Consider the following 24,600-nt stretch of genomic DNA (forward strand, 5'->3'; position numbering starts at 1 on the left):
ATGCTCGACGCCAGGTCCTACCCGCTGCTGGTCGGCCTGATCGTGTTGGTCTGGCTTGCCCGGCCAACCCACGCCTTCGGAGCTGGTAACATTGCCAGCATCTCCAAGATTGAGGGCCAGAACTGTGAGTCCTTCCTCGAGCAACTCTCCTCGGCCACCACAGCTGCTGATTACACGAAACAACAGGGCGCCACGGTGACATCGAAGATGCTCTCCTCACCCTCGCCATGGCCCGCGCCATGAACGGCAAGAAGTTCAGCAAGATGATGGTCTCCCGTGTCTACTTCGGCAACTGGCTCAGAGATTACTCCCAGGCCATTGACGTCGGTACCGTCAAGTCTGTCTCCGCCGAGGCCATCCGCCTGCTCCTCTGCGTCCTGGGCTTCCTGAGCTTCGGCTACGGATCCAGGGAGTTCGAGGTTACCGCCGACAGATTGGGCTGCTACCGCCCCGAGGACCACATCGACAACCCCAAGAACTACGCCGACAACGCCGACGCTCGCCAGTACGACCGTCGCCTGAGAGGCCCCGTCGATGAGGGTGTCGAGCTCGCAATTGACGAGCGCACTGGCATGAAGAACTACATCGCGAACGAGCAGGCCGGTATCATGACCTCCGCCGAGCACGTCCGCAAGCTGTTTGGAAAGTGCATCGAGCTCGCCCGAGGATACGCCCGCAACAAGAATGAGGCCGATCTTTACGAGGCGATGCGCTTGATGGGTACTGGTCTGCACTGCTTGGAGGGTAAGTAGCCTGCTTGCGAACAGGGACATTGCGTGCTGGCCTATGGCTAACAGTTGAATCGCAGACTTCTTTGCCCACAGCAACTACACCGAGCTTGCCCTCATCGAGATGGGTGAGCGCGACGTCTTCCCCCACGTCGGCCGTGACACTCGCATCAGACTTGATGGAGCTAGAGACGAGGTCTACCCGATTGTCACCGGTACTTTCGGCGGTGTTGACTTCCTCCACTCCGTCACTGGCGAAGGTAGATCTCCACAAAAGGACTTGCAGCAAAAGCATGGCTAACATGCATGGTAGTCTCTGACAAGCTGACCCAGAACGAAATTGAGGAGCTCGAGGGTACCCTTCAAGAGAGCCAGAACAACGACACTAGCGTTCTGCGCAACCTGCTGGACATGATTCCCGATGGTATCTTTGGCGGTAAGCACCAAAGCAACCGGGTGGACGAGCTCCAGAGCAGCGCCACCGAGTCGCAGCTTCAGAACATGCAGGTCTCCCCCAGAGACCCCGAGGAGTTCACCGTGTACATCCAGAATGTTTTTAAGCAGATCATGCCGGCGATTGAGTTCCACGACGAGATTCTGCAGGGCATCACCGAGGCCGTGGAGAAGATTCCCGTCCTGCCCAAGATCCTGGAGCAGCTCGAGGAGCAGCTGTCCAAGTTTGTCTTCTCCCTCATTGCTCCCTTCATCATTCCCGTCATCAACCAGATCCGCAACGAGCTGCGCACTGGTTCTGCCGAGATCATTGAGAGCAGTGAGAAGGAGCAGCATGTCGTCTTCGACGATGACCGCTGCTCTGACCCCACCCACTCGATGTTGTCCAAGGACCACTTCACCAACGTAAGATGCCTACCGTGAAGATCAGAAACCAAAGTTCCCCAAGCTGACTCTTTTCAGATCCTCAACGAGATCGCCGGTCGCTGCGCTGCTTTGACTGTTCAGTGGGTCGTGCCTCAGTTGATGGAGGCCATCGACGATGATGGTGCTGATGTTAACCGCATCCTCAACCGTATCATCTTCGGTGTCATGCACCACCCCGCCCAGCGCGACATGGGCGATGACGGCGCCAGGGAGGGACGCCAGAAGATCTTCCAGTTCGTCGAGGAGTGGTGGAACAACATGGACAGAAACCAGCAGGACGACTACCGCCGCAAGTTGAGCCGCGACGGCGTCCAGCGCGGAGAGAACCACAGGGAGGGTGTTCATGACACCGGCCACGGCCACGGTTGCAGCGGAAAGCTCCACATGCGCAAGCAGTTCGGTGAGCCCAAGAACTGGGAGGACAAGGTCGCCGACCAGGCTGCCGGCGCCCTCCTGGAGGGCGCTTCCGGTGCCATTGCCGGCCTCGTGCAGCAGCAGTCTGGCGTTAAGATTCCCCAGTACAAGCACCAGCAGGACGAGGAAGAGTCGAGCGGTGGCGGTGGTGCCGGTGGACTCATCGGATCCATCCTGGGCGGTGTCTTTAAGAAGGACGAGAAGGAGACTCGCCACAGCGAGCGCCGCGATGACGAGGGCAACTACACGCAGACTCAGACTGAGTACGGCCACCACGGTAACAAGTATGGCCAGGCTGAGTACAGCGAGACCCAATACTCCGGCGGTGGAGGTCGCTCCGAGTACCGCCGTTACGAGCAGGAAGACAGTCACGGCGGCCGTCAGACCAGCGGCTACGAGTACCAGGAGACCACGGAAACCAGACCTTCATACGGTGGTGGATACGAGCAGCGCACCGAGACTCACCGTTATGAGGGTAACACCGAGTCTGGCCGCCGACGCGACGATGACGAGGGCGGCTACGGCGGTCGTCGTCAAGAGGAGAGCTACGGTGGTGGCGGCGGAGGCTACGGAGGTGGCCGACGTGATGATGAGGGTGGCTACGGTGGTGGCCGTCGTCACGAGGAGAGCAGCTACGGCCGCCAGGAGGAGAGGTATGGTGGTGGCTACGGCGGCGGACGTCGCCAGGAGGAAAGCTACGGAGGCGGTCGTCGCGAGGATGAGGGTGGCTACGGTGGTCGCCGTCAAGAGGACAGCTACGGAGGTGGCGGTGGCTACGGCGGCCGTCAAGAGGAGAGCTACGGCGGTGGCGGCGGCTACGGAGGTGGTCGCCGCGAAGACGAAGGCGGCTACGGTGGTCGCCAGGAAGGTGGCTACGGCGGTCGTCAGGAGGACAGCTACGGAGGTCGACGCCGCGACGATGACGATGAGCGTCGTGAGGGTGGTGGCGGCGGCTTCGGCGAGTTCATCGGCAAGGTTGCCGAGAGCTTCGGCGACAACAACAACAACAACCGCAGATGGTAGAACCCTTGCTGTTGAATCAACCAGACATGGGTTCAGGCGAGCGAGGCCCGATGCTAGCTGTTTTTTGATTGCCGATATGGAAATGGCTTTACGACCGGAGTAGTTAGGGGGTCGGTTGGTTGATGATTTGGCGGGCGGTTGATGATACAGGCAGGTTAACGAAGTGCCATAACGAAAATAAAAAGTCTTGATTTCAGAAAGATACTTGTTGTGAACCGAGCCTGCTTCTGAATGGACTCCGTCGTGTTTCTATCCTTGATTACGGTTCGTCCGTCGCCACATCATCATCTTCTTTCCTGCGCGTCCTCGTCCCCGCGCGTGTTGTCATATAGTAACCGACATGATGTCAACCAGGAAAGAATCCGGTACCAACGTGCCGTCTATATGAGAAAACACTCAATGAGGCTATTGCCCGGATAATTGACGCCGCCGTCAACGACTCCCGTATAAACGAAACAATATATGCGATTCCCAGCGCGTACGTCACTCACGGCGAGAAAAGGGACGGCATTCCGGCCGATCTCTTGCCGCAAAGAGGTGGTGTCCTTTAGTTCCGAATCCCACCTCATCATCTATCGACAATAGTCAAATCTCTGGTGGTTACATGGAGAGAAGAGAGAGGGACTGCGGGGAAGAAGAGGATTCGCGTCGGAATATTTCTCCGTTTGTCAAAATGCGGTCTAGCAGCTCGATTAATACCGGCAGAAAAAAGAGACTACCACCCCTCCTGTTTCTACTATATTGACGCAAACCACGAACCAGAAGCATATTCTTGTAGTTGCATCTGGTGTCATTCCTTTGAAGGGTAAACCCTGCGACGTCGCCCGCTTCCCAAATCTGTCCCGTGAGCAGGTTTTCAGGGAGCGGGTTGAGATTGGACGGGATATATTTGGTTCGGTACCGAACCATATAACACCGGCTAATCGCGCTGCTTGTTTCCTCTTTGGCTCCAACTCTCCTTCCGAAGTAATCAGGGACCGGCGCCGGCGTAGGTTGGGAGCGGAAGAGGGGGAGCTACGGGCCGCCGGTTTATAGTTTCATATATTGTGATTTACTTCCTGTAATTTAGTCTTACCTCGGAACTCTCGAGTTTGGTACTCTGATGTTGATTCAGGATAACCAGAAAGATATACATATATATAAATAACGAACGACTTCCTGCCCTCACGACCTGCCTGGCAGAGAGCAAAGCAAGTTACAACTCATCGTTTACCGCCCAGCACACATCGACACTAAGACAGAGAGACAAGATGCGCCCCCAGCAAGTCCTCCTGGCCCTCCTCGCCCTCCTCGGCCTCGCGGCGTCCCAGGCCTCGGGGACGGGCAGCACGACGCGGTACTGGGACTGCTGCAAGCCCTCGTGCGCGTGGCCGGGCAAGGCGTCGCTGGCGTCGGGGCCGGTGGGCACGTGCGACCGCAACGACAACCCGCTCAACGACGGCGGGGCGACGCGGTCCGGGTGCGACTCGGGCGGGTCGGCGTACATGTGCAGCGCGCACTCGCCGTGGGCCGTGAGCGACGCGCTGTCGTACGGGTGGGCGGCGGTGCGGATCGCGGGGGGAAGCGAGGCGAGCTGGTGCTGCGCGTGCTACGAGCTGACGTTCACGAGCGGGCCGGTGGCGGGGAAGAAGATGGTCGTGCAGGCGACCAATACCGGTGGCGACCTGGGGAGTAACCACTTTGACCTTGCTGTAAGTTTTGGTGTTCTCGTTTTGTACGACCTTGGACGTCGTCTTCCCGGCCTGGATACAGACGGGAGTGTGGGGCCGGGAGCCGGGCCGGGACCGGTGGGAGTTCGAGGTCCGGATCCGACTCTCCGCCGGCCCTTGACCGCCCGTCGGCCGATGATTCACTTCGAGTGACTTCCGGCTTCCGGCTTCCGGCTGCCTCCAGTGTTTACCCCGTCATATCTATGACAAGCAGTTATGATAAGGTGATCAATAGGGCCTCGCTGACGACATCATAGATTCCCGGTGGCGGCGTCGGCCAATTCAATGCTTGCACCAACCAATATGGCGCCCCAAGTAACGGATGGGGCGAACGATACGGAGGCGTCAAGTCCAGGGCCGAGTGCGACTCGTTCCCGGCGAAGCTCAAGGCCGGTTGCTACTGGCGATTCGACTGGTTCCAGGGTGCTGACAACCCGAGCGTATCCTTCAAGGAGGTGTCTTGCCCGGCCGAGATCACGGCGAAGAGTGGGTGTAGGCGAAACTGAGATGGACAAGCTGGGCCCCTGGCCTTGTGACAAAGCGTACACGAACGTTATGAAGCCTGCTGTCGAACTTGAGAAGCACAAAATCAGCATGTGAAGAGCGCTTGAACCAGAGCTTTGGTACCTGGTTGCTTTTTGGCTGAAGCATAGGCCCTTTACGCTTAGTCTTAGACTATTGGGCAAGAGGTAGAGCTTAATTGCACGTTGATCGTGGACTCATGATGCAAACGACGTGACCTGTACAATTCGCCACGGAACTCAAGTGCTCGGCGTCTTGGCTTGCTGAGGGTTGTTTCCAACGGCCAGTTCCAGCCGTTAGTCCCTCCAAAACCTCAACATCTTCAAGGTGCCAAGCGAAACTTCGCAGAGCAATGAGTAGTTTCTCCAATTCCTCAACCCTGACAAGGTTGGCCGGAACTGCTTGGCAGGTCGAAAGGAGAGCTGCACTAGCCTCATTGATGCCTTCCAATATGAGCGCTGTAGACGAGATGGGGGCTGTGGGCTGGGCAATGAGCGGGCAATCCGCGTTTCCTGGTGCGTAGCATAATCATGAAAATGACAGCCAAGATGAAGAGCCAAGACATGCGACATTTACCTGAGAACCATGCCGCACCCAAGATCTTGTCGTTGAGCACAGCCTCCATAGGCAACCCAATCTTTGTCGACAGCAGTTTGGCAACGAGAGGACGCGCGGTCCGGGGCACAACATTGTCGCAACCCGCCATGATTTTTTTTCCTTCTTCGTTCTCGGGCGCACATCTGTCGCAGCCGACCGAGACGCGGCGGCGAATCAGAAAGTCGCTCTCACATGACGTAGGAATGATGTTCGGCTCTGTGTGCCGGCTCAGACAAGGGCGACGGAAAGCAGGTCGCGGCCGGGGCCTGTAGGACGCCGAGCGCGGCGTGGACGGTTGATGAGAGATTCAGCGCCAGCGCCAGCGGCAGGCGAACGGCAGGCGAACGGCAGTCCGGCATTTTCGGCTTAGTTGAGTGAGCACAGGAGGGAGCCAGTGCATGCCTGGGTGGTTATCGAATTTTTGGATCGAAAAAAGAAATCTCCTACGCGACCGCATCTGTTTCGACGATCAGGTGTTTGGCTTGCTTTGCCAGTAGTACCGCAAGCTGGAATACCCCCTTGTCCTGGTGGATTTGACTGGGCGAGAAGCCCATCGTTTCAATGACGTCTGCTTGGGTGCTCCTTGTGCAAAGCACCGTGCCTCAGTCACTAGAGGAAGCCTGTTGGTAGCATTATTGTAACAGCAATATGCGCCGCTGGATTCCACGACGGGGGATGAGATGCTGACGGTATCAAAGTTCAAATGCGATGCGACCGTCCGAAAGTGACAGACTGGAGGATTGACAAGATCTGTAGATGAGGTGCCAAGACTCATTTGCGGTAGGCTGATCGAAGCTAGAAGGCTGTACGGTCGCTAGAAGCTTTTCCTGCGGATTGCCTTGCAGCGGCACATCCATCCAAGGATTTGTCTCGCTGATATCCGTTTTGACATCTTGTGTTGGCACTGACAAAATCGGGACGTGGGATGGCCGCTGAGCAAGATGCCGGCCGAGTAATAATATTGCGCATGCGATACTTCAGTAGTCAAGCGTCTATCAGGGGCGGTCTGGCGGCATGCACGTTCTTGCCGTCCAAGCCGTCCGGCGCCTCTAAGCCGCTCGTGTGTTGCGTGTCCAACTATTTTGTATCAGCAGCATCTGAGGAGGGCGCTAGCTGGCTATCTCAGCATGCGGCGTTCCAGCCGTGGTATCGTACGATGTCATACCCTACTCCAGAACCTGCACAATCGAGATGCTGGTACCTACCTTCCTGTATGACATGTCCCAAGTCATTGAAATACGGCCACGCGTGGGATGAGATGAGAAAGGATGCGACCGAAGGGGAGGCGGGCGTGTGTCACTTGTGTGACGGTCTGCAAGGCGAGGGTCTATTCGCCTGGAGAAGCACGCGAAGTGTGCCATATTGCTGGGAGACCCGAGTGAGCGAATGCCGAGAAAACCGGGCGTGCTGTCACCAACATCGGTCGGTACAAGTCGAGTTTGAGATACTTCAGTAATCGGCACAAGTTGCCGTGCAGAAGGACCGGGCCCACGATGAGACCGAAAGTCAAATTCGGGTGAGGGTTGCCGCTGACAGTGACGACGAACACGAGGGCTTGATGAAGGCAGAGAGCCACGAGCTTCTCCGAAGATCTGCGGATGGACTGGAAGTGAGTCGGTTCGGTTCTGACTGATCTGAGATAGTCAACGGTTGATGTGAGTGGCTAGACTGGCAATAACGGGATGGTGCTGTTGGGTTGGTGCCATTATCCGAAGACGTCGCCGCGTCTGGCGTCTTTTCTCTCTGTGCTCGGACTAAGACACTCGAGTTTGATGTGCCCTTCCGCTAGTGAGACTGAATGAGTGGGCTGCCTCATTAGTGGGATGAGCGAGACTGCTGCGTACGTTACCTGGAGAAGCAAAGTAAAGTACTTGATATTTCTTCTTTGCATTTCAGCTTCGACGTGCGCAAGGCCCAGATGTCGAAGTTCTCGTGACGAGGACAAGGACGGGGACGGGGACCGGGACCAGGGCGACGGATGGCGGATGACGGGTTCAGTGGCAGAAACATCAGACAAGCTTCGAGGCAACAAAAGCTTAGCGATGATGACAAGGGATTCGACGGATGTCAGGCGAGCGGTACATTGAAGCGTTAAGTTGACTAAAAACGACGGCAAGGACGGCAGTAGCGTAGCTGTTTCGAGAAGGAGAGGCGCTCAAGTTTGTTGGAAGCAGCTAACTTAGGTGCAGGTGCGGTGCAGTGCAGGTGCAGACTTGCCGTTGGTGTTGGTTTCTCGCGCCGCCGGTGGGCAATGAATGGCTGGCTGCTGGCATTCAAATGTCGGTTGGTCGGCATCTGCCTTCGCCTTTGCCTTTGGTGCCTCTAACAATACGCGGATGAGGTGGTAAGTAGGAGTCGGGTGTTTGCTGTTAGTGGGATGCGAGGCTTAGGTCAGCAAAACGGGCTTGTCCGCTACCTCCGGTACCTCCTTCTCCCTCTGTGCCTCTGTGCTTCTCTCCCCCCTCCAGTGTCTTTGCTCCAAGGCAGCCCCTCCTCATCCACCCGCCCCCTGCCTCCACTGTCCCCGTTCTTGTTCTTTCGTCTTCCCTCCTGTCGATTGCTGCGGGCACCTGGCAAGCGACGGATGAGCGGCTTCTCACTGGCTACCGGGGAAGGTCGACGGCTCCATCGGACCCCACCCACCATTTCGGGCGACCTACCAAACGCCGGCGTGAGCAAGTGAGGTGAGGTGAGGTACTACGAAATGTATCTCGCATCTCTCGCTCCCACGCACTTTCGTCCTGCCCACAGCATGTCTTCCCCTTCTGCCCAGTCTCTGGCCTCTGTCAGGTCGCTCAGTGGATCAGCCTATCCGTTCCTGGCAACCACAAGTACTCGGTGTGTCAGTGGAGAGTGTGAGAGTCAGGAACAGACTGATGGAGATGCAGATGTAACGAGGACACGCAATAGAATGACAGGAATGGAAACAGAGCTGTGACCTGCTGGAGACGCAGATGGGGAGATGAAAAACAAGAGGACTTGGTATATGGTATGTGACGAACAATAAAGGATACTGAATTGTCATGAACAAAGACGTGGACGTCGACTCGACGGACTGGGCGACTTCGAGAACCACGCCTAGAGGACGATGAAGACGGGGTAGGGAGGCGGTGCGGGCTTGTGCGGCCTGCCGTTCGCCCCTACTTCAGTACCTCTGACTGCAATGTTGGAAAAGATACCTGGCGCTACCCTCAAACTTCCTTGTTATCCAAAGTACCTTACTCCGTAGCGCCGTCCAGTCAGTGCCTAAGAAGAGAGATATTACGACGGCCTAACCTTCCCAAGTGCGAGAATACCTACGTCTTATGCCCCTGCCTTGCTTCGACCCGACGCTCTTTCATCCAGCGTTGCTTTATTGCTTGCTGTTGCTTCAGCACGTACTTGTCAGTCATCCCCCATCCACCACGCAACACCCGCACGCCCGCGCCCACGCCCACGCCCACCACACCCTCGACCTTGACCTGGACCTGGACCTGGACTTGATCAGTGTCCAGAGCACTCCTGCAGCGAGCGCACCGGGAATCGACCTGCTGAACCCCGCTTGGCATTGAAAATCGCGCCGGGCCCCAGCTCTCATCTTCGCTCGATCCTTTTTCAGCTTTCCTGATCTTTCTCGTCTTGTCGCCCTCTCCCAACTCTACGCGCTTCGACCCGACTCGTCTGCGATACCCAGCACTCGAGGCTCAAGTGACTGTCAATTCACAGAGTCTGTGAACTTGTCCTCCCGCCAGGACCGGGCTTGGATTCTTCTTGCTGCTCGAGTTCCGTCACACACCAACTTTCCCGGGCGTATCCGCCTCGCCCGTTCGCTGCCATTTCATTACTCACCCATTTCGCCCTCTCCTACGGATAGAGCACCTGCCAGACAACCGTTCTACGAGGTTGATGGTTTCAATGCCCTCAACCTGTTCGCTGAACATGTGAGGGAAGCATGTGTAAGTTGAAATTCCGTATCCTTTGAGGAAAATAAAAGAGACAATGTGAAAACTGCTGCAATGTTGGACTTCTTGTTGTTGCCAGTTCGTCCGCAGTCGTCTCCCTTTTTCGCGGCCAAGAGGTGCCAAAATGCCCCGGTCTTGGCATCATCCACTGACGTCTCATAGCTCTCGAACAGATTCGAAATGTCGTGTATGTCTCAGCAGTTCCTTTACTCTCATCGCCTTCAACGTCGTTTTGATCGTCGCTTTTCTGTCGCCGACTTTCTGTCCATCGTTGAGCGCCGGTTCTTCGTCACACCATTCCGTACCTATGCCTGCCTTTCAATGTCACGATACCCAATGGCGCCTCGGTGGGCAGATCTCGGCGCGTCTGCCCATCCTCCCGTCACCACCCGCCTCATCCGTCATGCACTCGCGCTTTAGTCCCAGAAACATCCACTGACCTCGCGCAGTCTGCTATTCAGTAATCCTGTGTGGTCGGGTGCCAATACAGTCCCTTCGACCATCATCAGAAATATCACCTCCCTCTCAGTACGTCATTCCGTCGCCTCCGCCCAAACCCTTGCCTGACCCTAGTGCACAGAAGAACATAGCATATCAAGACACCATCCTAGCAAACCTCACTACTCTGAGCAGCACGAACTCCGAAACCCAGGATGGCATCATCAGAGGCCTTCTCTACGTACCCGACCTCAGCATAGCAAACCCGTGTTACCAACAGCAGTACGACATCATCCCCCGAAATGCGACTACCCAAGCCAACCTTCCTCCAACCAACTACAACCTCATTGCTCTGGCTCCGTGGTTCAATGCTACATGCACTCAGGCTTACCTCGCTTCTGCCCGCCTCGATCCGATCCGAGCCTTCATATTCTATAGGCCCAACAACTCGACTAGGGAGCCTCAGGGGGCCGATTCGCCAATATGGGACCTCGGCGACGACGACGCGTGGCGTTCCCAGAATCGCTTTCCAATCTTCGCCATTCCCGGCTCCGAAGGCACCAAGATGATGCAGCAACTGAGTTTATACTCCGGAAATCTGTCTTCAGTACCTTACGGGGACCAGATCCAGGACATTTACGATCCTCATGACAACGACTTTGTCCGCATATGGACCGAGCTGACAGTGAAGGACCACGACAGCGTGCCTGCCATGTGGACATGGATTCTCACTGTCGTCGGCGTTGTACTTTTTATTATTGCTTGTCTATCACTCACAATGCACCTGGTACAGCGCAGACGAAGAATATCACTACGACGAAGGGTGTTGACTGGTGAAGTTGACCTTGAAGCCATGGGCATCAAGCGGGTTACGGTGCCAGTCAACCACGTCAAAAACTTCCCGCTCTTCACGTACAGCTTTCAGCCAGAAATGATCAGCACGCCTTCGACGACGAGACCGCCCAAATCTGTCAGGTCTCCCCGGAGCCAACGAACCGTATCCGAGCATGCCATCACGAAATCGAGAGCTAGGAGATCCAGCGTCAATAGCGCCACGAGCACTGTTGCTACGAACTTTCAACCTCAGTGCCACATTTGCTTGGAAAACTACGTCGACCGAGATTCGATCATTCGAGAACTGCCGTGCGGGCACATCTTCCACCCGGAGTGCATCGACGAATTTCTGAGCCTGAATAGCTCACTATGCCCGATTTGCAAGCGGAATATGTTGCCGCGTAATTATTGCCCTAAAATCACGAACGGGATGGTGCGTCGCGAGCGGGCCGTTCGACGTTTGAGAGAGAGGGTAGTGGTTGTCGAGTCAGACGACGAGGAAGAGGAGGTGAAGGGCAAAGGTTGGGGCAGACGGCTATTCGGCACGGACAAAGCGGCATCATCCCCGAAGGAAACCCCGATGACGCCCGTGACACCTTCCAAGTCTCCGAAAACACCTCAAGAGTCAGCGGGCGCTCGTACCCCTGCTCCGGCAGAGACGGAAGCCAGGCGCAGGTCAACCCTTGAGCCAACTCAAGAGGAGCAAGAAGATTCGACATCAAGTCAGTCTGATGGACATGAATCCACACAACCGCAAACACAACCGCAACAGCAGCCGCAACCGCCCCAACCTGCGCCGGCTGCTCATCACGGTCTTAAAAACAAACGGAGAAAACCTGGCGGTTTACGACTCCGCATGCCCGAGTCAGTGGAGCCCCATCAAAAGCCGGAGGGACGTAAGAGTCCCTCCGCCTTGGCACGGGCTCGGATGCGGGCGCTTGCGGGTACACCGCTTGACGACCCCGATGGGCGTAATCCAATATGTATGTGCCCTCGACTCCAATCTGTATGATCGCCACTGACAATCATCCCAGGGAAGCGTTATGTCGTCAAGGTTTTCCCGGGTTTTTCATGAGTGCGCTGCACTACTGAAGCATTTTCGCATGGTGCACAGGCGTTTTATTGGGTTAGGCAGACGAGCTGCCTCGGTGTCATTTTGAGGGGATATGACGAAACATGATACAGACTCACGACAATCTCCCTGGTTTTGTCACCTCTGGGTGACGAGGAGATCTGCTTCATTTCAAATCACGATGGTTAGACTCGGCGGGCTCGGAATACTGGAACGGAACCTCTTTCTTCTTTCGCGGGGCTTCTCGAGACAAAGAGGGCTCTGATATTTGGACTGGATATACCCTATAGGGAAAGGACATGCATCAACGGCGGGTCGGCGGATGCTACGCTTGACATTAAAAGTTTAGTTTTTAGTGATGAATGCCGTCTATCGGCGAGTAAGGACACACTGCTCAGGCCATGTCATGTGGTCCACGTGCATCCTCAATGAAGATGACGATTTGAATCTCAAGAGAGCTTTCTTAACGAGTGACATGTGAATTTCTCTGGGACATACAAGGGCGTTCAGAGTTTGGGATTTCTTTTCTGTCCAAAAATTGAGGTGTTTATATAAAAGCAATGGTATCGTTGCTACTGCCGTTTCATCCGAATCGTATGGATGCCGTCTAACGTCCAAAGAAAAAAGCTTGTTCAATCCGAACGCCCGCTCGTCTCAAATACCATGTTTCTTTCCCGACACGGAAACTATATCCTAAACTTTCAAACCTGTCCAAAGTCTTGGCTACTTCTTGGCTTTCTCTTGGCAATGTTTTGTTTCCGTCTCTCGATCCAAACGTCGGAATTCGTTCAAAGTTTCAGATCAACGACGACCCTCGATGAGCTTGTCGTCCTCCTTGGCGCCGCCCCTCGCCAACGCCTCGCGGATGCGGTCGTTCTCGGCGGCGCGTATGCGCTGCCTGGCCTCCTCGAGCCGCTCGACGCCGCGGTCGATGGTCTCAATGTGAACGGTGAGCGGGATGGCGGCGGGGGAGTCGCGGACGAGCTCCGGGGCGGCGACGCGGTCGCGGAGGTCGCCGAGGCCGGCCTGGATCTTCTCGAGGTCGACGATGAGGGCGGAGACCTGGGCGACGGCGGTGACGCGCTGGCGGTCGACCTGGCGCAGCAGGGACAGCTGGGCGTTGAGGTTGTGCAGGCGCTTGTTGTTGGCGCCGACGAGGGTCCAGATGGTCCACATGACCTCGTCGCGGCGGGACTTGACCGAGTTGGAGGACTGGGTGACGAGCTCGTAGATCTGGTTCAGGTTCTCCTCGGCTTTCGTGAGAAGGAGCAGGACGCCCTGCGCCTCGACGATGAGGCCGGCGATGCGGTCTGATACCAGGGCCGTGTGCTCGATGTACTTGTCGAGGAGTGTGCGTTCCGAGAAAGGCGTGACGGTGGGAGTGAAGGGATAGAAGAGCCAGTTTGTCCACTGCGATACCAAAGAGACGTCGGTGTTATCGGCCATGGACAGCGTATCCAAGTATCGGGAAGTCCAGCGGTTGATGGATATCACCGAGTCGACGGCTGAACCGACATGAACGTTGAACTTTTGCAGGTCTGCCGCCGTCAACCGTGAGTTGTCGATGTACTCGTTGAACTCGTAAACGAGCTCTTCTCGCTGTGGCAGCTCGGAGTAGCGGACCATGGTGCGAAGGTCGCGAATAGAAGACTCCGAGCGTTTCATCTCCATAGGTAGAGAAACGCCATCGGCGCTGCGTTCAAGAACCTGCTCGAACTGCGACTGAACGTTCATTAGATCGTCGAACTCGACGTTTTCAGACCCGGCATCTTGACTGCCGCCCGTTGAGAGTCCTGGTGAAGGGCAGAAGGGCAGGTCGAGATATGCAGCTCCCGGGATGCGACATAGCGGGGATAGAGACGCCGATATCGATTTGGTCACCATGTTTTGAAGCATGATGGATGCGCCGAAAAAGAGCCAGACGGCGAGACACAGCGCCAGAGGCTTCTGGAGATAACTAAGAGCCATACCGATGACGTTGAATACCCATGCCAAGATCGTGTACAGCGCGTTCGGAAGGTTCTGAGATAGTCGCTCGGAGACTGTTCCGGGTCGTTCGTCCAAATAGTCTCGTTCCCTCCTCGGTTCGCCACGCCGTGTCTTGATGGGGCTCCCCGTACTTGCTTGTCGCATGGCGCGGCGGCGTACATCTTGACGTTGATAATCATCTCCTGGACGGATGGTTCGTGACGACCGACCACTGCTACCCTGTCGCGGGCTTCCGCCGGGGCCGGATATCATGTGAACGGAGGGCATGAAAAACTCCGGGTCTGGAGTACGGTTCGGGTCTTGTCGGACGGTGGGCTGGAAGGGAGAACGGAGGATGACACGCTCATCGTCGGCCTTGTTCATGAAGTCCTGGACGCTGTGATGAGATTCTTGAGACCCGCCGATACTGAATGATTGTGACGGCAGCTGGGAAGGCAACTGTGATGGGTCTGTCGAATGAAAGCTCTCGTCCTCATCGAGATCGTTCAGAATCGAGGTATCGAAACTGTCGTTCTCACCACCTTCCACCAGTCGCCATGAGCTTTCGACGGGCAGCTCCTGTTCGCGTCGAGGCATCGTGTGTTCGAAAGCGAGATGAGACCGACCGACTTGACCGGGGATATATAGTGTTCAACCCAAGGAAACGAAACGATATATAATAATGACGGCAGGCGCAATATCCATAGGTAGCTCAGCTCGTCGGCGCAACAGTGCTTAGAGTGGAAGACCGCAAGGACGCGTTGACCGCGTCCGGTGGCGAGATATTTATTGAGGTCGCGAAATGCGGCCGCCTTGATATAATACGGATGAATGACTTTGAAGAGAGACTATTATGAGTTTTCCAGAAGTTTGCTAGTGAGTCATCAGGCCGGGAGCTAATGACACGGACCAATGTAACGGTTCTGGGCAAAAATAGGTAGAGACAAAGGGCGATCAATATCAATAGGATGTAGAGAAGAAGTTCACAGAGGTTCACAACAGAGATTCTGGCGTCATAGGCTCCAGCAAAGCCCCTTGCATGCGCAGCAGCTTCTAGTGGGTAGCTTCCTCTGCTGAATCCACTGAATTGGCAGCAGCAGGGACCATGTGGCAGCGTGACTCGACAGCGATAAGCTTCGCTTCCCCTGGTCGGTCACATGGACCAGACGATAATAGGCACTGCAACACCCCACGTAATACCTCACCAAAACATCACCTCAGAACTCTGGGGTTTGATCGGTGAAACATAATGCCGAATCCGGACAATGGCGCACCTGTACCTCCGTGGACCCGACCCAACTTCAGAGGCCCTGCCCCACTTAGCTCCGGCGCCTCACTACACGTCTTCTTGAAGTCAGTGACTTGGCTTAGCCTTGCCAACCAACGCCTCACTTTTTGTGACCTGACAACTTTGTGTTGCGCGTTGTTTTCGCAAAGCCACCACATCCACACCACAACACCTGCGCAAATCTGCCCACCATGACGATGGATCAGCGCGAGCTCGATTCGAGCATCAAGCAGCTCAATAAGACCGTTCAGGCCAATGACCCTCCCACCTCTGCTCTTGCCATCTTGGAGCGCCTCAAGAAGGAGGCTTCTCCTACCGAGGAGATGCTTCGGGTAAGTCGCTTTCTACCCTGCCATTTTCATCGCCTTGTTCAATGCGCAAAAATGATTGCAGCATCCCATCTCAATTTATTTTTTTCGCGATTGCTTCGGACGGAAACTGACCCATTTACTCTCATCTAGTCCACTCGCGCCGGTGTCTTCGTCGGCAAGCTTCGGTCGAACACAAACAAGGACATCGCCCGCGCCGCGACTGAGCTCGTTCACAAGTGGAAGAAGCTCGTCGAGGCCGAGAAGCAGGGAAAGTTGAAGAAGCAATCCTCCCCCGCCGCGCCCTCGCCTACCACCGCCAGCGCCCCGAAGCCCTCGTCTTCCAAGAATGTCAACGAGCCGTACAAGGGTAACACGGAAACTCGCCGCGCTAAGTCCGATGGCGCCAATACCAAGCGTACTGGCGACACTGTTCGCGATGCCTGCATCGAGCTTCTCTACAACGGTCTCGCCTACCGATCCACAGCCTCCGTCACTGATGTCCTTGCCAAGTCCGTCGCCGTTGAGGCCGCGGCCTTTGCTCACTACGACGGCGCTTCTGGCGCCTACCGTGACAAGGTCCGCTCTCTCTTCAGCAACCTGAAGGTCAAGACCAACAAGGAGCTGGGTATGAACGTCATGGATGGCAAGATTTCGCCCGAGCGCTTCGTCAACATGTCCCAGGAGGAGCTGAAGTCGGCCGAGCAGCGCAGAAAGGAGAACCTTCTCCAGGAGGAGAACATGAAGAAGGCCCAGGTTCCCATGGCCGAGAAGAGCATCAGCGACGCCCTCACCTGCGGCAAGTGCAAGCAGAAGAAGGTCAGCTACAGCCAGGCGCAGACCCGCAGTGCTGATGAGCCGATGACGACATTCTGTGAATGCACTGTCTGCGGTAACCGCTGGAAGGTATGTCCAACCAACCCTGCTTCCTTATCAGACATCAGACTAACATCATCATCAGTTCTCTTAAGCGAGTACTATTTGCGTGGAGGTTCTCTTTTTTTCACATTGACGGCGTGATTTCGCTTATACCCCGTTCGTTCAGCACGGGACGGTCTTGCATTTGGCACTCGGATAGTGCGGCTTGGTTGGTTTGGAGTTGGGGATGAGGAATAGGGTCTCCGTTTTATCCTGCTTGACCCGTTCGGCCTGGAAACAAAAAGCTCAGGCATGCATCTTTGCCACTTCTCACGAGGGATTTTACGTTCAGAACTACACTCTAGAAAGGGGAGTTCAATAGATTCATAGGACGTCGGCTTGAGATTAGGCATCATCGAGAATCGTCTTATCGGCATTCATCATACGTTATCCTTGTCTCTTGGCAGGGTCGAGCTTGAGCGCCGAAAACAGGTCGGCGGATTGCTCATCCTCCTCCAGTCCCATCTCCGCCACATGCTTCCAGAACTTGCTCAGATGTCTGGTGCCGGAATCGCAGAGAATAGTTACGACCTGGCTTCCCTGAGGCAATCTCGATGCCGCAACGCATGCCGCAACGCAGTTCACGGCGCTGCTGCTACCCGCAAAGATACCATCATTCTCAACCAACCACCTCGCCATGCGACAGGCCTGCTCATCCGTAACCTTGATCGCGTCGTCGATCAACTCCCGTCCTGCCTCGAAGTTCTCCGTGATTCGGTTGATGCCGATTCCCTCCACAATCGTGTCGACCTGCTGCCTCCGGCGTGTTCCCTCCTTCTCGGTGTTGGAGTACATGACGCCGTGCCGGATCTTGTTGTACAGCCCGCTCCCCTGGGGATCCGCCAGAACGACCTGCACCCCCGGCACCTTGGCCTCCTCCTTGAGATACTTGGCGACGCCCGCAATGGTCCCGCCCGTTCCCGCACCGGCCACGAAGGCGTCAAGCTTGCCGCCGGTCTGGTACACGATCTCGGGTCCCGTAGTCGCAAAGTGCGCCGCAAAGTTAGCTGGGCTCTCAAACTGGTCCGCAAAGAAGCCCACGCTGCCGTCGCCCGCCTTGGCAGCATGCTCCGCCGCGCGCCGTCTGGCCAAGTTGACAAAGTGCTCCGGCGATGCGATCGGCGCAGGCGGCACGCGCTCGACCGTCGCACCGAGATGGCGGAGCAGATCGACCTTCTCCATCGCCATGTCGTTGGGCATGCAGATGTGCGCGCGGTATCCCTTGGAGCGCGCGAGCGTTGCGAGTGAGATTCCAGTGCTGCCGACGGTGCCTTCGTAGATGGTGTCCCCGCGTCCCGGGACGAGCAAGCCAGATGCCTCGCCCGCCTCGATCATGGACAGCGCAACGCGGTCCTTGGGGGTGTTGCCCGCCGCGTTGAGAAACTCGGCCTTGGCGAGGATGGTGCGTCCGGTGGCCTCGCTGAGAGAGCGGATCTTGATGAGTGGTGTGTTTCCGATGGCGCCCGCAACGCCGTCGGCGATGAGGGGCGGGTTCCAGGCGCCGAGCGCCGAGCTGTCCGTTTCGGACGCGGACTCGTGGTCTTCCAGTTGCACCGGCGCCCCCCAAAAGAGACCGCTTCTCCTCGAGGGATCGTCCGATGAGCTGCGGGGCGCCGTCCGCCGTGTGCGACGGCGCTGATACCGGCGCTCGAGGTCCGGGTAAAAGTCTTTAAAGCCGAGTGTGACGAGGATGCCGGCGGCGAAGCAGAGCGTCAGAGCAACGCCGCCGTAGGCTTTGGGATGATTCTGAAGAGACATGTTGTCTGTGTCATCTGTCTTGTTCCATCGTGACCTCGTGGCTTTCTTGGTCGAGTTGTTGTGGTCTCTAAACTCTGAAAAAACAAATAAGCGGTCGCGTGCGCATGAATTCTGACCATCTTATTTTACAGGGTACCTGCCCGCTAAACGTGATGTCATTCTAGCTCTCTGGACCCCTGGTTCAGCCTCAACCCTGCTCCCGCCCTTGGCGACTCACAGCAAAAAGCCACACTGATCTGTAACCTTACTGCTTCGGTACCGCGCACACGACAATCAGCGGATTAACAGCTGCCCCGTCCAAGGGAGCTCGGGCCATCCCTGAATGTGTCTGCCCGCCAAATGAGGAGCCGACGATTTGCGATTTTGGGCAGTTTGTTTGTTCGATCCTCCTTCCACCGTCCGTCCCGCGTGCTGGCGCCCATCTCCACGACCAATTCTCCCACGGGATGGACTCTCCCGCCGTCACCCGTCTCTTCCGCGAGCTCTTCCGCCGACCGGCATGTCAATCACCTAGGAATTGCACCGCAGCCGCTGCCACCACCACCTCCTCCTCCGTCCCGGCCCTCCGTCCTCGTCGTTCCCGTCACAATGTCGTGGCCGCGCCGCAAGAACAACAACAACGGCGGCACTACGCCGTCAAGACGACCTCCAACGAAAACGGACCCCGCAACAACGAGTCGAAATGGCAGCAGCGCACCTCCCTCTTCCCCAGCGATCGCTCCGACGAGTTCGACACCTACCCGAGGCTGACCGCCGCCGACCTCGCCGCCCGCGCAACCCGTCCGCGCAAGGTCAAGATGCTCACCCGCGACTTCATCGAGGACAGCCTGTACAACCCGGCCTACGGCTATTTCTCCAAACAGGCCGTCATCTTCTCCCCCGGGCAGCCCTTCGACTTCCCCGCCTTCAAGGACGAGCCCCAGTTCTACCGCGAGCTGGGCCGCCGGTACACCGAGTTCGAGGACGACCTCGACGACCGCGAGGGCCCCAACGACGCCAGACCCCTCTGGCACACACCCACCGAGCTCTTCCGCCCCTACTACGGCGAGGCCATCGCCCGCTACCTCGTCTCCAACTACCGCCTGACGACCTACCCCTACCACGACCTCATCATCTACGAGATGGGCGCCGGCCGCGGCACCCTCATGCTCAACATCCTCGACTACATCCGCGACCTCGACCCGCAGGTCTACGCCCGCACGCAGTACCGCATCATCGAGATCTCCCCGGCCCTCGCGGCCCTGCAGAAGCACCACCTCCTCTCCACGGCCGAGTCCAGGGGCCACGCCTCCAAGGTCGAGATCATCAACAAGTCCATCTTCGCCTGGTCGGAGCGCGTCCCGTCCCCCTGCTTCTTCGTCGCCATGGAGGTCTTTGACAACTTCTCCCACGACTGCGTGCGCTACGACCTGGCCACCGAGGAGCCCCTGCAGGGCTCCGTCCTCATCGACGGTGACAACGACTTCTACGAGTTCTACTCCTCCGACCTCGACCCCGTGCTGGCCCGCTTCCTGCGGGTCCGCGACGCCGCCACGGGCGGCCGCTACCCGACGCCCTACCCGGCCAACCGCGTCCTCCGCAACCTCAAGTCGCGGCTGCCGCTGATGCCCAACTTGTCGGAGCCCGAGTACGTCCCGACGCGCCTGATGCAGTTCTTCGACGTGCTGGAGAAGTACTTCCCGGCCCACCGCCTCGTGACGAGTGATTTCCACTCCCTCCCGGACGCCATCCCGGGCCTCAACGCGCCCGTCGTCCAGACTCGGTACGAGCGGAAGACGGTGCCCGTCACCACGCCTTTGGTACGTGCCTCTGAGCCAGTCCTGCGTCCCCGAAAACGACAGCACGCTAACAGCCGACAGGTCCACCAGGGGTATTTTGACATCATGTTCCCGACTGACTTCCACGTCATGGAGACCATGTACCAGGCCATCACGGGCAAACTCACGAGGCTCACGTCGCACGGCGACTTCATGAAGCGCTGGGCCTTCCTCGAAGACACCCAGACGCGCAGCGGGGAGAACCCTCTGCTGAGCTACTACCAGAACGCCAGTGTTTTGGTTACTGTATAATAACCATATATAGACATGACATATACCCGGGCCGTGGAAGACATCCACGATGAACATACTGAAACCACACTCATCTCGGTGCTCAAGTTTTGATGTGAGAGGAACAAGCTTTTGATATCTCTTCAAACTACTCCGGTGTGATCATCCACGGATTCACAGCATATCCTTTCCGACCATTTGCCTTATCCGTCTAGTTCCTGAACAAAAAATGAATTGTTGCCAGTATGCGTCTAGAACATACGGCGGGAATAATCTACCACACTCAAATGTTGAGCTTCTCCTTCAACCACTTCTCAGCAGTGGCAACTGCATCCTCAATGCTCTCGGCATTGGTACCTTGTCCCTGGCGGACAGGCTCCTTACCGCCGGACTTGCCTCCTACAACTCCGGTAACCTGAGAGGCCCACTGCTCCGCGGTCACGCCTTGGGAGGAAAGATGCTGTGTCTTAGGTTAGCTCACATTCTGGGTAGACAGTGCTTGAGTAAACTTACCGTTCCAACGTAAACTCCGTGAGCGACAGCGCCCTCGTTCTTGCTGCCACCAAACAGGTACACGGAGCGCTCCTTGTCCTTGGACTGGAAGTGCTTGACGACCTCTCCGATAGCCTTGGCATTAGCAGAGATAGGGAGTTGGCCGACGAACCACTTGGCATCCTTGTTCTTATCAAAGTGGCCAACAACGGTGTCGAGAGCGGTCTTGGCCTCGGCCTTCTGGCGTTTCTTCTGCTCGTCGGTGACGGCCTTGACGATCTTCTCGAAGCGCTTCCTGATGTCTTCCTTGGTGAGCGTGGAGATCGTCAGCTGGTTAAGAGCGTGCTGGGTTGTCTTGATCTCTTGCTCCTTCTCAGTGCCCGAGGGCATGGCCTCAAGGGCATCGAGACGCTTGGAGAAGTCGTTGGCCTCACGCTGGACCTGGTGTGCAGCGTCGCCGGTGTAAGCGATGATACGGCGAATACCCTTGGCAATACCGCTCTCCTCGACGATGACGAGGTCCTTGATGAGACCCGTGGACTCGACGTGGGTGCCACCGCAGAACTCGACGCTGTACTTGCGCCACTCCGGATTCTTGGGGTTCGCAAGCATGGTGTCGACGTCAACGCCAACCGAGACAACGCGGACGGGGTTGGGGTAGGTCTCGCCGAAGACAGCGCGGACACCCTCAATACCGCGGGCAAGGTCCAGGTCGACCTCCTTGGCGTAGATCTTGCCGTTTTGCTTAATGTAGCTGTTGGAGAAGTCCTCAATCTTCTTGAGCTCAGGCATCGTCACTCCAGTCTTGTGCGAGAAGTCGAAACGCAGCTTCTCGTTGTCGACCAGAGATCCCTTCTGGTTGATGTCATCGCCCAGGACTTCACGGAGAGAGTGGTTGAGGATGTGCGTGCCAGTGTGGTTGTTGCGGATAGGTGATCTCCTCAGCTCGTCATACTCGCAAATGACCTCGTCGCCGGATGACAGAGCGCCGTACTCGAGGTAACCGTTGTGAACGATGTAACCACCAAAGTTCTGGACGTCGAGAACCTTGAACTCAGCAACGTCGTCAATGACGATGCGGCCAGTATCGGCGACCTGGCCACCTGACTCGGCATAGAAGTTGGTCTTGTCAAGAAGCAGGCCCAAGGGGGTCTTCTCAGCAATGTCCTTGGTGGACTTGACGAAACCCTTGCCATCGTAAATGACCTGCACCTTGACCTTTGTGTCACCCTTGGTGAACTTGGCCTCGTCGTCTGTCCTCGGGACGTTGAGCTCCTTCTCGAGCTCAGCGAGCTGGTGCACATTCAACTTGGCAAACGTCTGAACGGCGCTCTTCACGACCTTGCTGGCCTCGCGGGCCTTCTCTTGGGCCTCCTTGACCTCATCCTCGTCAATCTCAAGCTGGCGCTCCTCGGCCATGAGCTTGGTCAAGTCGACGGGGAAACCGAAGGTGTCGTACAGTCTCCACACAACGGCGCCAGAGAGCTTCTTCTCGCCCTTCTTGAGAGCATCCTTGGCGTACTTCTCGAATTGAGCCTCACCACGGTCCAAAGTACGAGCAAAAGCCTCCTCTTCCTCGTCGAGAATTTCCTTGATGTCCTGCTGCTTCTTGACAATCTCGGGGAATTGCTCACCCATCTGTTGGACAAGCGCAGGAAGGATCTTGGAGAAGAACGAGCCGATCTCGGCGTTGAAGTACTTGCGGGCATATCTGACACCACGACGCAGGACTCTACGGACGACGTATCCACGACCGTCGTTGTTGGGGACCGCACCGTCAGACATGGAGAAGGTCAGGAGACGGATGTGATCGGCAACGACACGGTAGGCGGTGTCAATACCGTCGGCATCATCAGCGCCATATTTATCGGTGTATTTCCTGGCTCCAGTGACCTCTTCTATCCTGTCGAACAGAGGGGTGAAGATATCGGTGGCGTAGTTTGAAGTGGTGTTCTGGAGAGCAGAGACGAGACGCTCGAATCCCATACCAGTGTCAACGTGCTTAGCAGGGAGTGACTTGAGGCTCTTGTCTGCCTGACGGTCAAACTGGATAAAAACGTTGTTCCAGATCTCGACAACCATAGGATCGTCCATGTTGACCAAGCTGGCAGCATTCCGGCCGCCAATCTTGTCGTAATGAACCTCACTGCAGGGGCCGCAAGGACCTTGGTCACCCATCTCCCAGAAGTTGTCCTTCATGTTGCCAGGCAGAATGTGGTCTTCGGGGACACCGACGGATTGCCAGATCTGCTTTGCCTCCAGATCGGGCTCGAGACCCATCGCAGGGTTGCCCTCGAAGTAGGAGACGTACAGACGGTCGGGGTCGAGGCCGTAGACTTTGGTCAGAAGCTCCCAGGACATCTCGATGGCCTCCTTCTTGAAGTAGTCGCCAAAAGACCAGTTACCCAGCATCTCGAAGAAGGTGTGGTGGTAGCTGTCCTTGCCGACATCGTCGAGGTCGTTGTGCTTGCCACCGGCGCGAATGCACTTCTGAGAGTCGACAGCACGCTTCAGCGGGTACATGGGATCCGACTTGGAGATCGTTCCGAGGAAAATGGGCTTGAATTGGTTCATGCCCGCATTGGTGAAGAGTAAGGTGGGGTCATTGTGAGGGACGACGGAGGAAGAGGGCACTGCAGAGATAGCATGTGATGTCAGCCAATTGAAGGTTTGCGAGCAGACGGACGAGAACAATGGCCAGATATCATCTTAGCGACGCAGGCATATGGAAGAGGCAGCGCTGTGATATTAGTGCTGGTGGTGTGAATGTGGTGATATCGTACCGATGGTGTGGCCCCTCTTCTCGAAGAACTCGAGGAAAGTCTTGCGCACATGGGCGCCGGGCCACTGCTGCTCAGCCATGATTGCAGTGCGCGAAGTCGAAGAGGAGTAAAGGCGCCTCTGCCAGGGGAAAGCACTCGATGCGATTAGACCAGACGGGGGCGTGAGGGTGATCGTCTGGAGTCTGACCGGCGTTCGAGTCCGAAATTTGGCGTTGGTGGTGGTATTGGTGGAGGTGGGCGAAATGGAAATGTTAGGGTCGCCGGCGCGATGGTGGTGACTCTTCTGGCGGGACGAGCTTGTTAGTGCCGCAGCTGGTGCTGATGCATTGCCTCGGACTTGGGGTAGGAGGTGGAGGGGCAGTGGCAGTGGCAGCGATTGCGGGTGATGCAGCAGCGCGGCTGGAGGGGGGTAGGTCCCTTCGGTGCTTTTGTAGAAACTTCTACAAGAAGCCGTCTGAGTCAATTGCGGTACAAAAGCGCCAGAGCTCCCCGTCGTCCGCCCGCCACTGCTGCAGCTCCGCGCCAGCGAACGCGCCCCAAGCACGAGCACGGCAGAAGCCTTGGTCATTCCCCCTCAAATACCACAAGATAACCGGCGAATTGGAAATCTCGACGCAAACGTCGACAAGTCTCCTCTTTTCAACCTTCTCAGGTCCTCTCGAACACAAACTTGAACGAAAGCCACCACGAACGAAGACGCAAGCCTCACCAGCTCTCTTTCATCAAGACGCCCTCTCCAGGATCCAGACAGATTCCAGACCCAGACCGGAGGGTACCCGACTGAACCTTGGCCGGTGCCGGTGTCGCTTCTCTCTTTCTCACCCGTCGTCCTCTTGCGCTTTGCGACGGGATATTCCTTACCACACCCACCTTCGGGAGG

General features: G+C 56.7%; 7 protein-coding genes across 7 annotated transcripts; 4 read left to right on the forward strand and 3 right to left on the reverse strand.

The window, feature by feature from the left end:
* CkaCkLH20_06774 (heterokaryon incompatibility protein Het-C) lies at positions 1-3,044 on the forward strand (the record flags this gene model as incomplete). Its single annotated transcript, XM_038889491.1, has 5 exons — positions 1-124; positions 187-744; positions 809-988; positions 1,042-1,586; positions 1,644-3,044. The coding sequence occupies 5 exons, from the start codon at positions 1-3 to the stop codon at positions 3,042-3,044; spliced, it is 2,808 nt and encodes a 935-aa protein (XP_038745303.1).
* Positions 3,045-4,294: 1,250 nt separating this feature from the next.
* CkaCkLH20_06775 (ring finger domain-containing protein) lies at positions 4,295-12,160 on the forward strand (the record flags this gene model as incomplete). The annotated part of the gene is made up of 5 exons (XM_038889492.1): positions 4,295-4,735; positions 5,011-5,210; positions 10,263-10,341; positions 10,394-12,068; positions 12,120-12,160. 5 exons carry the CDS (start codon positions 4,295-4,297, stop codon positions 12,158-12,160), a joined length of 2,436 nt encoding a protein of 811 aa, XP_038745304.1.
* Positions 12,161-12,958: 798 nt separating this feature from the next.
* Positions 12,959-14,722, reverse strand: CkaCkLH20_06776 (uncharacterized protein; the record flags this gene model as incomplete). Its single annotated transcript, XM_038889493.1, has 1 exon — positions 12,959-14,722. The coding sequence occupies one exon, from the start codon at positions 14,720-14,722 to the stop codon at positions 12,959-12,961; it is 1,764 nt and encodes a 587-aa protein (XP_038745305.1).
* An 882-nt stretch (positions 14,723-15,604) lies between these two features.
* CkaCkLH20_06777 (transcription elongation factor s-ii) lies at positions 15,605-16,741 on the forward strand (the record flags this gene model as incomplete). The annotated part of the gene is made up of 3 exons (XM_038889494.1): positions 15,605-15,745; positions 15,875-16,613; positions 16,683-16,741. 3 exons carry the CDS (start codon positions 15,605-15,607, stop codon positions 16,739-16,741), a joined length of 939 nt encoding a protein of 312 aa, XP_038745306.1.
* A 285-nt stretch (positions 16,742-17,026) lies between these two features.
* CkaCkLH20_06778 (uncharacterized protein) lies at positions 17,027-18,397 on the reverse strand (the record flags this gene model as incomplete). The annotated part of the gene is made up of 1 exon (XM_038889495.1): positions 17,027-18,397. The coding sequence occupies one exon, from the start codon at positions 18,395-18,397 to the stop codon at positions 17,027-17,029; it is 1,371 nt and encodes a 456-aa protein (XP_038745307.1).
* Positions 18,398-18,843: 446 nt separating this feature from the next.
* CkaCkLH20_06779 (uncharacterized protein) lies at positions 18,844-20,466 on the forward strand (the record flags this gene model as incomplete). The annotated part of the gene is made up of 2 exons (XM_038889496.1): positions 18,844-20,196; positions 20,257-20,466. 2 exons carry the CDS (start codon positions 18,844-18,846, stop codon positions 20,464-20,466), a joined length of 1,563 nt encoding a protein of 520 aa, XP_038745308.1.
* Positions 20,467-20,728: 262 nt separating this feature from the next.
* On the reverse strand, positions 20,729-24,087 carry CkaCkLH20_06780 (alanyl-trna synthetase; the record flags this gene model as incomplete). The annotated part of the gene is made up of 3 exons (XM_038889497.1): positions 20,729-20,905; positions 20,959-23,570; positions 23,721-24,087. The coding sequence occupies 3 exons, from the start codon at positions 24,085-24,087 to the stop codon at positions 20,729-20,731; spliced, it is 3,156 nt and encodes a 1,051-aa protein (XP_038745309.1).
* Positions 24,088-24,600: the final 513 nt, after the last annotated feature.

Source organism: Colletotrichum karsti (genome assembly GCF_011947395.1).
Source record: "Colletotrichum karsti strain CkLH20 chromosome Unknown Scaffold20, whole genome shotgun sequence".
Lineage (NCBI taxonomy): Eukaryota > Fungi > Ascomycota > Sordariomycetes > Glomerellales > Glomerellaceae > Colletotrichum > Colletotrichum karsti.